This window comes from Heloderma suspectum, chromosome 4 (assembly GCF_057233095.1).
Source record: "Heloderma suspectum isolate Gila_16-S chromosome 4, 16-S_ref, whole genome shotgun sequence".
Taxonomy (NCBI): domain Eukaryota; kingdom Metazoa; phylum Chordata; class Lepidosauria; order Squamata; family Helodermatidae; genus Heloderma; species Heloderma suspectum.
In genome coordinates, this window is record NC_139461.1 from 31326534 (window position 1) to 31340022 (window position 13489).

Below are 13489 nucleotides of genomic sequence, written 5' to 3' on the forward strand. Positions count from 1 at the left end.
AGCGGGGGAGAGGGAGAGGGAGAGGGAGAGAGAGAGGGAGAAAGAGAGCGGGGGAGAGGGAGAGGGAGAGAGAGAGGGAGAAAGAGAGAGAGAGCGGGGGAGAGGGAGAGGGAGAGAGAGAGAGAGAGGGAGAAAGAGAGAGAGAGCGGGGGAGAGGGAGAGGGAGAGAGAGAGCGGGGGAGAGGGAGAGGGAGAGAGAGAGGGAGAAAGAGAGCGGGGGAGAGGGAGAGAGAGAGGGAGAAAGAGAGAGAGAGCGGGGGAGAGGGAGAGGGAGAGAGAGAGGGAGAAAGAGAGAGAGAGCGGGGGAGAGGGAGAGGGAGAGAGAGAGGGAGAAAGAGAGAGAGAGCGGGGGAGAGGGAGAGGGAGAGAGAGAGGGAGAAAGAGAGAGAGAGCGGGGGAGAGGGAGAGGGAGAGAGAGAGCGGGGGAGAGGGAGAGGGAGAGGGAGAGAGAGAGGGAGAAAGAGAGCGGGGGAGAGGGAGAGGGAGAGAGAGAGGGAGAAAGAGAGCGGGGGAGAGGGAGAGAGAGAGGGAGAAAGAGAGAGAGAGCGGGGGAGAGGGAGAGGGAGAGAGAGAGAGAGAGGGAGAAAGAGAGAGAGAGCGGGGGAGAGGGAGAGGGAGAGAGAGAGCGGGGGAGAGGGAGAGGGAGAGAGAGAGGGAGAAAGAGAGCGGGGGAGAGGGAGAGAGAGAGGGAGAAAGAGAGAGAGAGCGGGGGAGAGGGAGAGGGAGAGAGAGAGGGAGAAAGAGAGAGAGAGCGGGGGAGAGGGAGAGAGGGAGAAAGAGAGAGAGAGTGGGGGAGAGGGAGAGAGAGAGGGAGAGGGAGAAAGAGAGAGAGAGCAGGGGAGAGGGAGAGAGAGAGGGAGAAAGCACAATGGCCACTAACCACCAGAAGGAGACTTGAAAGATTTTGCTCTCAAAAGGTGAGACTTGTCCTAACACTATCTCTAAAGTGATCCCTACCTTGGAGCAGAAATAATCCATAGGAATCTTGTGTCAATAAAGCCTCCAAAATGTACAGACCCTCCCAATGTTAAGTCAGATTTTCTGTAATCATTTTTCTTAATCATCATCATCACTTTTAATTTGTATGCTGCTTTTCCACACAATGTGTTCAAAGCCACTCACAACAAAAGAACAGCAATAGAAAACCAAGAATGTCTATCAGTACACCCATTGCAATAATACACCCTTACCATAAGAACCCAAACAATTCATTTCACGAATACTAACATAACCTTTCAAATTAATTACAAAATAGGCAATAGCAGCCATTAAGACAAAGTATCAGTTTATATTAATCAGTAATGTGGAAACCAAAGACAAATAACCAAACCTTTCCAGTGTATTGAGGCTTTAACAAACCACAACCAATAAGCAGGAAAGGCAGGAAATAGCAACCAGGTTTCTTGCAACCTGCATCTCTCCCATGTCCTACTCTTTCATTCTGGTGCAGTTCTTAGGGCTTCAGCAGTGACAAAGGGAGTGATTGCTAATAGCAATTAGTCACTGTCTGTGTGGTAATTTTCTTGGTGCCTGTTTTGTAAGAACGTGTGTTAATAACACCTACTCTGGTGATGGGAGCACTATAGAAATCTCTCTGTGGCAGTGTCCTATACCTGTGAAAGTCTCCTGCTTTCTGGAGATAGTGAATTCACATATAGATGCTCTCATTAATTGCAGACTTACTGATCTATTATATATATATAATGACAGAAAGTTTTGCCTGATGGTAGTAATGCTATTGGTACTAGTTCCATCGGGGAGCCTGTACGTATGAACCTTTTAAAAAGCAGAATATATGAAAGAGAACCTAAGATGATCAGGGGGGTGCACTCTGGAAATATTCACAGTAATGTGCATCCTTTAGAATGCACATTAGTGACTCGGAGCATATGGGGTTCCCATAATGCAGCCTCCCGTTGCACTCCTGCTTGGAGCTCTACAATGCAATCTTAGTAGGACACCTAGGGCCACATCAGAAGTGTTGCTTCTCATGTTGTGTACAAATCTTGCTCTGGACCAAAGAAGTCTGCATCAAAACATTAGCTATAAGGAGTACATTGTTATTCCATTCATTTCGCCAAATGGAACATATCTAGGACTTTAGATTTTTTAATTATTATTATTTTGTCTGAGGGTTGATTCACAAATACACTGTGATAAATTTGCCTTCATCGACAAGTATTCCATGCCTATGATCATATGAATCAGTTGCACCATATTAACAGCATGGTTACATAATCATTATTCTGACAGAATAATCCATTAACCTTTGGACTTGTTTTAAATATAACCATGGAGTTAATCTGAGGTTTAAAAAAATTAAACATTACATATTGTCTTCTGTCCTCTGAAACAAATCTGCCCTTTCTTTTATGCCTGGAATTGCTTCATAGTATACTTGCATGATGCAACTTCTATTCTGCACTTACTTGTGCCCTGAGGCCATCCTCAGAAATAAGCTCCTTCATTCTTTCTGAGGCTTGGAGGGTGGTGACAAGAAAGAGGACTTTTTTGGTGGTGGCCCCCTGGCTTTGGAATACTCTCCCAAGGGAAGCATGCATGCCTGGTGTTCACACTGCTATCTTTTTGGCACCAGCCTAATTTTAGCATTTTTTGTATTTAAAATCCAGTCTTCTAGTCCCAGAAATGTGGTTTTAACTCTTGTATCTGATGGTAGTTTTAGTTTTTGTATCCATATTTTATTTATGCTGTGTCAATATTTCTACCGGTTTTATATTGTGTTCTTGTTTTTATTGCAATTTTGTTATTATGTTGTAAGTATACTGTACAATGCCTAAATAAATTCATTTTATGAGGTGTTTAGTTAATTAATTAAATATTATTTCCTTCAAATCTCTCCTCAAAACTCCCGCTTTTCCATGAAGCCTTGGACACAACCCCAAGGACTTTTTTTTAAAATCAATTTTTAATGAGATATAACAATAGATGCACAAGAAATGTTCCAATACAAAAATAATTCACAACATATTACAACAAGAATTAACTAAGTTCATCAGGAGAAGGTCACATGCAATACAATCAATAAAAGAGCTTTTGCTATTGGGCAGTATAGAAATAAATAAATAAATAAGTAAATAATAAAATAAAATCGATCATAAAATCAATATAATTTATCATTAAAAACTCATTAGGTGGTTTTAATGTTCAGTCATATTATTAAAACATATTTTTCCTTAATTCTCCATGGTCTTTTGGTGGATCTCTCCTCCTATCCTGTTTGTTAATAAAATTGATAAAGGCATACCATATTTCAGGAAACATTTTTTATTTAATTAATTAATTAATTAATTTCTTGATTGCCCATCCGGCCGGTCACCTGGCCACTCTGGGCGATGTACAGCAGTACAAACAGTCTAAAACAGTAAAACTAAACATTAAAACAACATTTTCTAAAAATACCCTAACCCACCCCAAATGCCTGCTTGAACAACCAAGTTTTCAATGCATGGCGGAAGCTCATTAAAGACGGGGTATGGCAGAGTTCCCTAAGGAGGGAGTTCCACAGAGTGGGGGCCACCATAGAGAAGGCCCTCTCCCTCACCCTCATCAGCCTAGCTGCCCTAGGGATGTCAGAGATTTCCGCCACGGATTCCAGTGAGGCCAGATTCTTTAGAATCTGGCTCCCGGGAATCCATGGTGGAACAGCCTCCACCGTAGCCTATCACAGCTGGGCTGGGCAAAAAAAAAAAAAAAAAAACGGCGTATGCAAATAGCGGCGGCTATGGCGGCCGCCATTTGTGTTCCTTATTTTTCGCCGTTTTAGCCTACATAAATATTTATGTAGGCTAAAATGGTGGGGAAAAAAGGAACGCAAATAGCGCCCACTACGCTATTTGCGTTCCCCTTTTTTTTCACCATAATAGTCTACGTAAATATTTACGTAGACTAAAACGGCAAAAATAAGGAACGCAAATGGCGGCCACTGTAGCCGCTGGCATTTGCGTATGCCGTTGGGTTTTTTTTATGGCTTGCTGTGATAGGCTATGTAAAGACTTACGTAGCCTATCATGGCAAAGACCAGGATGTAAATGGCGGCTACGGCAGCCGGTCAAAAGACCAGCCACCACCGGACCCGCCGCCGGAGCCACTGCCATCTGGAACCTCTGCCCCAGGTAAGCCACGTCCCAGGGGGAATCCACCGGGGGGGGCAGGCTGTTCCGCCATGAATTTGGGGGGGGGCGAATGCCAGTGCCTTCGGCTTCACTGAAATCCATGATGGAATTCTCTGACATCCCTACTATCCTATGATTTAGGTCAAAACCAATGCCTTGAATTTGGCCTGGAAAACAACTGGTAGCCATCTGATTCTTTTTGTTATTTTTGTGCCCAGAGTTGTCTAGTCCATTTTTCTGCTAATATAATTGTCCATACATTGTTATACCATGCTTTTACCAATAGGTCTTTGGAATCCTTCCAGCATTGCACAATAAATAAATGTGCAGCTACAAACAAAAAGTTAAGCATTTCCTTGTTTGGAATTTAGACATTTTAGCTGCTAAAAATGGCCATTGTTAATTTTTGGATCAATCTGTCTATCCTTTTTTACAATAAGACTCCATTCCTTAAAGATGTCTTTCCAGAATCCTTGCACATGTTGACATTCCTACCACATGTGCAAATAGATCCCATACCCCTCCAACAATTAGGAGATAATAGATGCATGCATATGACTAAGGGTAATCAGGGTCATCTATCAACAGGGAATAATTTCCAGGGAGTTTTCCTGTACTTTTGCTGAGGCCAAATATGGGGGGGGGGTAGTCCAAATACTACTCCACTTCTTATCCTCTGTTGTTTCCTTGAGGTCTCATTCCCATATTTGTTTTAGGCTTCGGGTCAATCTCATTGTCTCTGCTAACACAATGTTGCAGATATTTGATGTTAATTCTTTCATTGAGAGTCAGTCAAGAGCATCAGTTGCTCAAACACCATTAAGGATCTGATCTGGTGGTCTGGTTCTTGATGCCTGGATTGGAGCTAAAATGAAGAACTTCATGTAATTGGAACCAATTTACTGATATTGTACCCAGCTGCTCTTTCAGTTGAGAACCTGATTTGGGAGTTTTGCCCATGAGTTTTGCCCATAGGGTGACTATACCTGTGTTTCCATTGATTGAATTGTACTGTACTAACGAAATGTAGTTTGTGGGCAGCATGCAATGGTGCCCTTGCACAGGCAGCCACGTCCACTGGTCCTGGTGCACGCACAGCCAGCTCTGCTGGCACATGCGTGTGCATACACATCCCCTACTACTTGTGGCCGTGATGTAGCACTTCCGAGGGCAAGCCCCATCTGGAAGGGACAGGTCACGCCCCTTCCAGAAACAACCATTTCTGCTCACTTTGGGGCTTGCCCTTGGAAGCACTATATCACAGCCTCCAGTGGTAGGGGATGCACATGCACTGGGACAGGCAGACCTGACTGCCCACACATGGGCACCATTGGATCTTGCCCTGTGAGATGTTTAATTAACTAAACTTATTTGCTTCAAATCCCTGTTCAGAACCCCCATTTTTCCATGAAACCTCTTGCACAGGCCCCTAGTTCTATGGTTGGGAACTTGTGATCTGGATCCCACACTTGGCACATAGCCTAATTTCATGTGGGGTAGCACCGAGAGCAAGAGCAAGAGATATAGCATGGCGCACACACATAGAGATGGATGTGTTATATGATGTGCTCCAGTTAGACCTGCGTACAAATTTGCACATGTTCTAATGAGATTCAAACACCCGCTTGTAAGGAATCTTTAGACATTGGCAATAGGGCATCTATGGCTAAGAAGGTGATTCCCACCCAAAGAGATCCACACTCAAACACTGTTGGAGGGGATGATGCCAAAATGGCACATTTATTGAGGTTTATAAAGATTCAAATACACAAGCTGGTCTTGGAGGAATTAGCTGAGCAAATGGATTTAACACTTAAGACCAATTGGGATGCTCCAGCCTTCACCAAGTTAGGCTTTGGTGGGGAAATTAGCTGCATTCTTGGTGAAGCTGAGCTCCAGGCCTAAAAGTAGCTTTCGTGACTATGGCTTGAAGTGCGCACATGCACACACAGAGAGAGAGAGAGAAGGGAAAGCAGGGGTGGAGGCTATAATTTGTATGAAGAACCTCCAAAAGCAATGTACCTTTCCTTGGGCTGAACCCCTTTCCTGCAGACAGCAACTAGTGTGTGTTGCAATTCCTGGTCTCAGGTGAAGAAGAAGGAAAGCAAAGAGCCTTGACTGGGGAGGCAAAGCACCCACTGTTGGCACCTTGCTCTGGCAAGCAAGAGACTTAGTGATTTCAGCATGGGGCCTTTCCTCTGGGAGGAGAGACTCTGAGTGATTTCAGCAGCAGTGTAGCATCATACCCCTGCAGGGGTGAGGCACCTAGTGATTTCAGCAGCATCCCCCCCACCTCTGGGAAGAGGGGACTTGGGGCTGCCCCAACCTGAGGCTTCTTATACAGTTCAGAGAAAAGGCAGTGACATCACAACTTTGATGAGCCAGACACTGCTCATAGGCGCTGGAAATGGTGCTACTTGCTATGGGATAAAGACTGAGTTGGCCTTCCATCCCATGTAACAAAAGAGGGTGTTGGGGATGATGGCTGTACTTGCTAGAAACAAAAGTCTTTAACCATCTTTGTTAAAATAATAAAATATGACTATACATGTCAATGACTCAAAGACAGGTGTCAAGGCTGGAGTTCTATCGTGGGAGCATATTGCAGATAGTTGACTATGTTATTTACCAGATATCACTCTTGCTATCCAGCACATTCATGTTTTGCTGAATTTTTTAGGAATGTACGAAAGTCACTTACCTTTTTGCAGCTTGGATTTGCGGTGGGGGGGAGGCGCTCCGTCCCTCCCCCCGGAATCCTCGCTGGGCCAGCTGTGCTCCGCGGCGGCTCCATGGAGCCACCGGACAGGGCCGTCCGCAGCCGGAGTTCCGGCCACGGCCAGCTGCTGCGGATGCAAATGGTGGCCACTGTAGCAGCCACCATTTGCATTTGGCCAGGCTGCCGTGATAGGCTACGTAAGTATTTACGTAGCCTATCATGGCAAAGGCAGCTACTCAAATGGTGTGGTGGCCGTCATTTGCGTGGCTGCTTTTGCCATGATAGGCTATGTAAATACTTACATAGCCTATCACAGAAAGAGCAGTGGCGCAAACGGCGTAGCGGCCGCTGTTTGCACCCCTTCTCTTTGCCGTGACAGGCTACATAAATACTTACGTAGCCTATCACGGCAACCTGGCAGGACGCAAATGGCTATTTGCGTCTGCAGCAGCCAGCCAAGAGACCAGCTGCCGCTGCCGCTACCACTAGAGCCGCTGCCGGAGCCGCCACCACCAGAACATCCGTATTTACATAGCCTATCACGGCAAAGAGCAGGGGCACAAACGGCAGCCGCTACGCCGTTTGCACTGCTGCTCTTTCCATGATAGGCTACGTAAGTAGTTACGTAGCCTATCATGGCAAAGGCAGCTACGCAAACGGAGTGGTGGCCGCCATTTGTGTGGCTGCCTTTGCCGTGATAGGCTATGTAAGTACTTACGTAGCCTATCACGGAAAGAGCAGCAGCACAAACGGCATAGTGGCCGCTGTTTGCGCCCCTGCTCTTTGCTGTGATAGGCTATGTAAATACTTATGTAGACTATCATGGCAGCCTGGCAGGATGCAAATGGTGGCCGCTACGGCGGCCGCCATTTGCGTCTGCAGCAGCCAGCCGAGAGACCAGCTGCCGCTGCTGGAGCCACTGCCGGAGCCACCGCCACCAGAACATCCGCCCCAGGTAAGCTTCGTCCCGGGGGGGATTCCGCAGGGGGGGTGGGGGGGGGAGGCTGTTCTGCCATGGGTTTTGGGGGGCCGAATGCCAGTGCATTCGGCTTTACTGAAATCCGTGGCAGAATTCTCCGCCATCCCTAGAATTTTTACCCCCATCTTTGCTTTTGGGGAGTGCATTTTAAGCAGTCCATTAGAAACTGAATTGCTTGACCTGGTCTTGCATGATGCTCTCAACCCCATTCCTGTGCCTTTCTCCCACCTTTGCTGCGGCTGGGGATGAAGACACCTGGCTTTTTGGCTGTCTCAAAATGGAGTCAGTACTGTTCACTCAAAAGAGAGCTATTTTGTTACAGATGGGTAAAATCCCACTTCAGAATAGATCGTGTCCATGCAAAGCAGGAGTCCCTGAAGCTCTGACACAGGTACTCTTATATTATAATTTTTATTCCAATTTGAGATGTCGTATAATTTATCCTCTTCTGACCAACTTCCCAGGTCATCCAAATGAAAGAGCGGTAATCAATTGCCTTTTGGGTAAGGTCCCATATGTCACTGGACAGGTGGCAAAGTTATTTTGAATCATCATGCAAACAAGAGCTCAGCTGATAGCTAAACTAAAGAAATTGTAGTCTATATCCTGATATTTGTGGATCTGACTGTGTATTTTAACTGGGCCAGGTCTAAACAACCATAATAAAAAAGCATTTGATATGATTTGAGAGAGGGATGGGGTGGCAGAGAGAGAGAGAGAGAGAGAGAGAGAGAGAGAGAGAGAGCACTATACAATGCTGCAAATTCTGACCATTTCGGCTCAGGTTCCCACCCTCCATTAGATCTGGCTCCCCTATGCATTGGCTGTAGCTATGGATGGACAGATCTAAATCATGTTTGCATGTATTTTGGAAATGTGTGTTTCCATGCAGCAGGTACAAATTGGGTAAATCTGTTTTTTAAAGAACCTGAGAAAATTTCTCACACATCCCTAGCTGCAGCCCCCAATCGGCTTTTCCTGTGTGTCAATGGCCTTTCATAGGAAAAATATTCCTCACCCTTGTCCTAGTACTTATGTTGTTATTTTTTTCAGCTAAGCCTGTAACCAAGTCTACGTATGTGGATGTGAAACAATCACATCTTCTTTTGTTGTTTATCCTAGTTTCATGGTCCTTCTCCTTTTCTCTTATATTCTCTAAAGCTCCATGCATCCTGATGGTGATATATCGTTGTTGTTGTTGTTGTTGTTTCATTGATATTCTCATTTCAGAAAAATAGATATTTAGAAAATGCTATGATCTTTATGTCTGGTAAACAATGAAGAGAGTATGCCTCAGGTTTTTAAGCAAGAGCCTGTGAACAGGACTGGACTTTCAAAGGTCCAGTTCTGGTACTTTTAATGAATTCAGTCCTTATTTTAAAAAAAGCCTCTTGGAAGGAATGCACCAGAATGATGAGGGAGGTGGTGGGCTCTCCCACACTGGAGGCTTTCAAGACGAGGCTGGACAGCCATCTGTCAGGGATGCTCTGACTTGGATTCCTGCATTGAACAGGGGCTTGGACTCGATGGCCTTGTAGGCCCCTTCCAACACTACTATTCTATGATTTTAGATGAGGGGAATGAATGGGCTGGTTGGGCTGGGTATTAGGAATGTGATGTGAATGTTTATCTTTAAGCTAGGGGTGGACGAAAGTCCCTTACCTGTCGTCGAAGGACGTTCGTGGTGGGGGGGAGGCGCTTCGCTGCTCCCCCCACGAAGTTCAGGCTGGGGGGGGAGGCTTCCTGCCTCGTCCCGGCCGAAATTCAGGCCAGGGGGGAGGCTTCCCGCCTCGCCCCGGCCGAAATTCAGGCCGGGGAGGAGGCTTCCTGCCTTGCCCGGCCGCGAACGCGAAAGTTTTTTTTTTAAAAAAAAACGCCCCCTGATAGGCTACGTGACGATTAACGTAGCCTATCACGGCTAGATCTGCAAAGTCAGCCGTGATAGGCTACGTCAATCGTCACGTAGCCTATCACGGGTGACTTAAAAAAAAAAAAAAAGCGCGTACGCTAATGGCGGCCCCCATAGGGAGCCGCCATTCACATTCCTTATTTAGTCGCTGTAGTCTACGTAAATGTTTACGTAGACTACGGCGAAAATAAGGGCAATGCAAATAGGGACTACACAGTGTGCCCTGTATGAGTCAGACCTATCCCTCCACCCCACCCCCAAATCAGGTTACCTGTGCTCTGGGCCACCGCTGAGCATGCAACATTGCAGCTAAGCCATTTATTCAAAGGCCAGCTCTTCTGCACCTCCCTTACAAGCATGACATGTTTGTTCTACCTCTCATTACCCACCTATCCCACCCTGTACACAAGCTTCCCTCAGGATCAGGAACAACAACAACAACAACAACAACAAAAACAGGAGTGCAGCTGGAAGGGCTTGTGCAAACAAGCTTGTTGTTGTTGGTAGGGAATGCATGAAATGATCTGCCTGGTATGAATGGCCAGGCCACTGTGCAGCATGTTTGGCATGGTGGTGACAACCTGCCAGGAGCAAAGAGACTTCTTTATTGACTTTCGTGGGGCAGTTCCACATTCTGTTCTGTGTAGGTGGCCCACCTCCATGATTGTAGACTGGGGGAGGTCTTTATCATATTTCAGTGTTTAGACTCATTTGTATCTCTTAGTTACTATTGTGATAATGTGATGACCATCTAGACATTACAATTTCATCATTAAAACCAGTCCTTACCTTGCAAACAACAGCTTTCTTTTGAAGCCTGTCAACTGCAAAAATTGCACAAAATTACTATCATGTTTGTTATACAGAACTCAAAGATTTCCAGCTTGTGAGATCTCTGTTGATGGTTTTTTTAGTGTCTCCATTGCCATGATGTTGTAGTCCTTAGAGTGCCATAACCAAGACGTTTTGCTTGCTTTTTAATATCTCTCTATTTGAAGCCAATTTCCATCTAATGGAATTTTTATCTTGTTTATGATTAGGTTAACAGGAAGCTTTGTGCCAGATTTAATTGTCAGCATGAACAATCAGATGTGGCTTCACCTTCAAACTGATGAAAGTGTGGGCTCAATTGGCTTCAAAGTTAACTACAAAGGTAACTATAATCTATCAGAGATTCATCTAAAAGGAACTGAATGCAAGCCTTGGGTTGCAAGAATATTAACAGCTTATTTTTCTGTGTTGTTGTGAAGGTGTTTTACTTTGTTATGGGCACAGAGTTTTCAAGGACACACTGAAATAATCCAACAAATGTTCTTGTTACATAGTCTTATTAAAAACAGATGTGAATGGATGCCTGTAGTTTGACTGCTCTTTGCCTGAAAAGTTCAGCAATGGGGCAGAATCTGAAAAGTTGTTGTCCAAAATGTTTGAGACTAGTGATTTCAAATGGCTGAAGTACAGAATTCAATAAGAATAAAAAGGAATGAGGTGGACAGCATATCTGAACAAATTCAGAGAACACTTCTTCTGCGTTATGATAGATAGATAGATAGATAGATAGATAGATGACAGACAGACAGACAGACAGACATGGATATATATCTAGGAATATCCTAAGGATAAGCATATATCCTTATAAAGGAAAAACTACGAGCAGTTTTGTAAGTATTCTTGGAAACAAGCCTATTATTTCTCTATAGTATATATATCCAGAGAGAGAGAGAGAGAGAGAGAGAGAGGTACAGAAGGAACTGTGGAAAGGGACCTGGAGGATTTGCTTCTAAATGGCTATGTGAATTATTGATCCTGTACAGTCTACCTGGTTATATTTCTCTCTCAGTTGCTCGAAGGTTATGGGTATAGAAATTTATCCTTACTCTAAGTGTAAAAGCTATATGGATGACCGGTGACAAAATTTAAGTCAGGAACACAACTCTCAGAGCAGCCAATCTTGAAAACAAGTTGGTGTCGTGAATCAGGGGAACAATATTAAATACAGTCCACTCCATCACTCCATAATGGAAGAAAGCTCTTTGTAGTCATAAAGAAGAGATTTCTAGAGATGGTCCTGAATGCTGTTTCACCTGCCCTGCCTTGACCAGGGCTAGATTTTGGCAAGTGTAGATTTCAAGCTTTCCAACTCCACTTTTCTCTGCAAAGATTTATTAAGTGCTTCTCTACATTAAGCAAAAAAAGAAACCTCCATTCTTACAGATGCTTTCTGCTTTTGGTTTCTTTGTGGGATTACGATGGGCTTCTTTATATGGCAGACAGGTAGTTTGAATCGAGGGATGGAGGGAGTGCCTCCCTGGCGGATGCAGATAACTTTGGCTATTGGGTGGTATAGAAATACATACATACATACATACATACAGGAGTGGGACAGAAGGGGAGACTTGTTTTTGTTGCTCAACTTGTACCAGACTTTTTCCTTGCAGCCCCCAGGAAATCCACAATTCCCATTCCCCTCACCCCACCCCACATGTAGGTGAGTGAGCTGGAAGCTCTGTCCTAGCCATTGCATAACTCTTTCAGATCGGGGGGGGGGCAGCTGACCAGGCAGGCGGGCAACGGGATTTGCTGCGAGAGAAAGCGAAGCTGCTTGCTTGCTCATTCTCTCTACTTCTGGACGGACTGACTCAGCATGGATCAGGTCAGTTCTGGGTGGGTGGGTGGGAGCTGCCAGACCTACTAACCACTCCCCATGCCTGCGATTGAGAAATGTGCTGAAGCATTTACACAGGGAGACATGATTTGAATTGAGGAAAGTCCTTCTTTGGCAAGTTCATAGCTCATTATAGTGCTGTGCCGGCATTACACACTGCCAATGTAGTGCCATTAACTTTTATTAACAGCTTATCTTTGATTTTTTTGAAAGCTGGATAAAGGGGGGAAAGTGTGGGAGACATCCTGGAGGTTGTCAATGTCATGTAATGGACCAAAAACATCTGTGAGTGACCTATCATGAGTGTGCAATAAATTGTTCATGTAGGGAAGCCCCAAGATTGCTAGGTATGGGATCTGTATATTAGCATGGTTTAATTCTTGGCCCAAAAACTCTTTATGAGAATGTAATTGCTTTTGGGGGGTCTATAGTGTTTGTAACACCTCTTGCAATACTTAAGATATTTTTTGTGTGCTGTTATTTTCCTGTTTATGTGGCTGGTGTCAAGGATATCAAATGGCTAGATGTACAAAAATTTGTCAAGTGCGGGGAATTTATGCTTTAAAATTCTCCAATATCATGGAAGAATAAAGGCAATAGCATCAGTTTTGGTTAGTATTCAGTACCCTCCAACTGACTTTGTTCTATATGTGTTCAAAGAAATCTAGGGTGGTGGTGGTGAATTATTTGTAGTGCTTAGCTTCTTGAGCATTATTGCTGGAATCAATACATTGAAAATGGCCAGACTTTGTTACATTTCTATTTTGTTAAATTTGCCTGGGTGAATTTGGGGTACATATTTTTCAACAATTGTGTTCTAGTGAAGGCAAGAGTGATTTTCTATTCCCAAGTTCATACAATATATACAATGTATTTGAACACAAGAGCTTCTTAACTTTATTTCTTCCCATTGGGAAGGAAAAAAAATAGATTTTTTTACTTTTATGAAAAACAAAAACAACAACCCATTGCCATCACTCGTCTTCTGGGATGTGTTATAGAAAGAACGTCAGCAAGGCTGATGTGAATTAATTTATTTGTTTTGATGAATAGTATTTATCATGCACTATGATTTGCAAGCTTA

At 44.4% G+C, this 13489-nt stretch overlaps 1 protein-coding gene across 1 annotated transcript in view; it reads left to right on the plus strand.

Moving 5' to 3' along the window:
• The window catches only part of CSMD3 (CUB and Sushi multiple domains 3), an 819154-nt gene that overhangs the window by 354642 nt on the left and 451023 nt on the right, over positions 1-13489 (plus strand). Inside the window, exon 11 of the mRNA XM_084851442.1 lies at positions 10781-10893. Coding sequence (XP_084707568.1) covers positions 10781-10893 — 113 coding nt within the window. The remainder of the gene's footprint in view (positions 1-10780; positions 10894-13489) is intronic.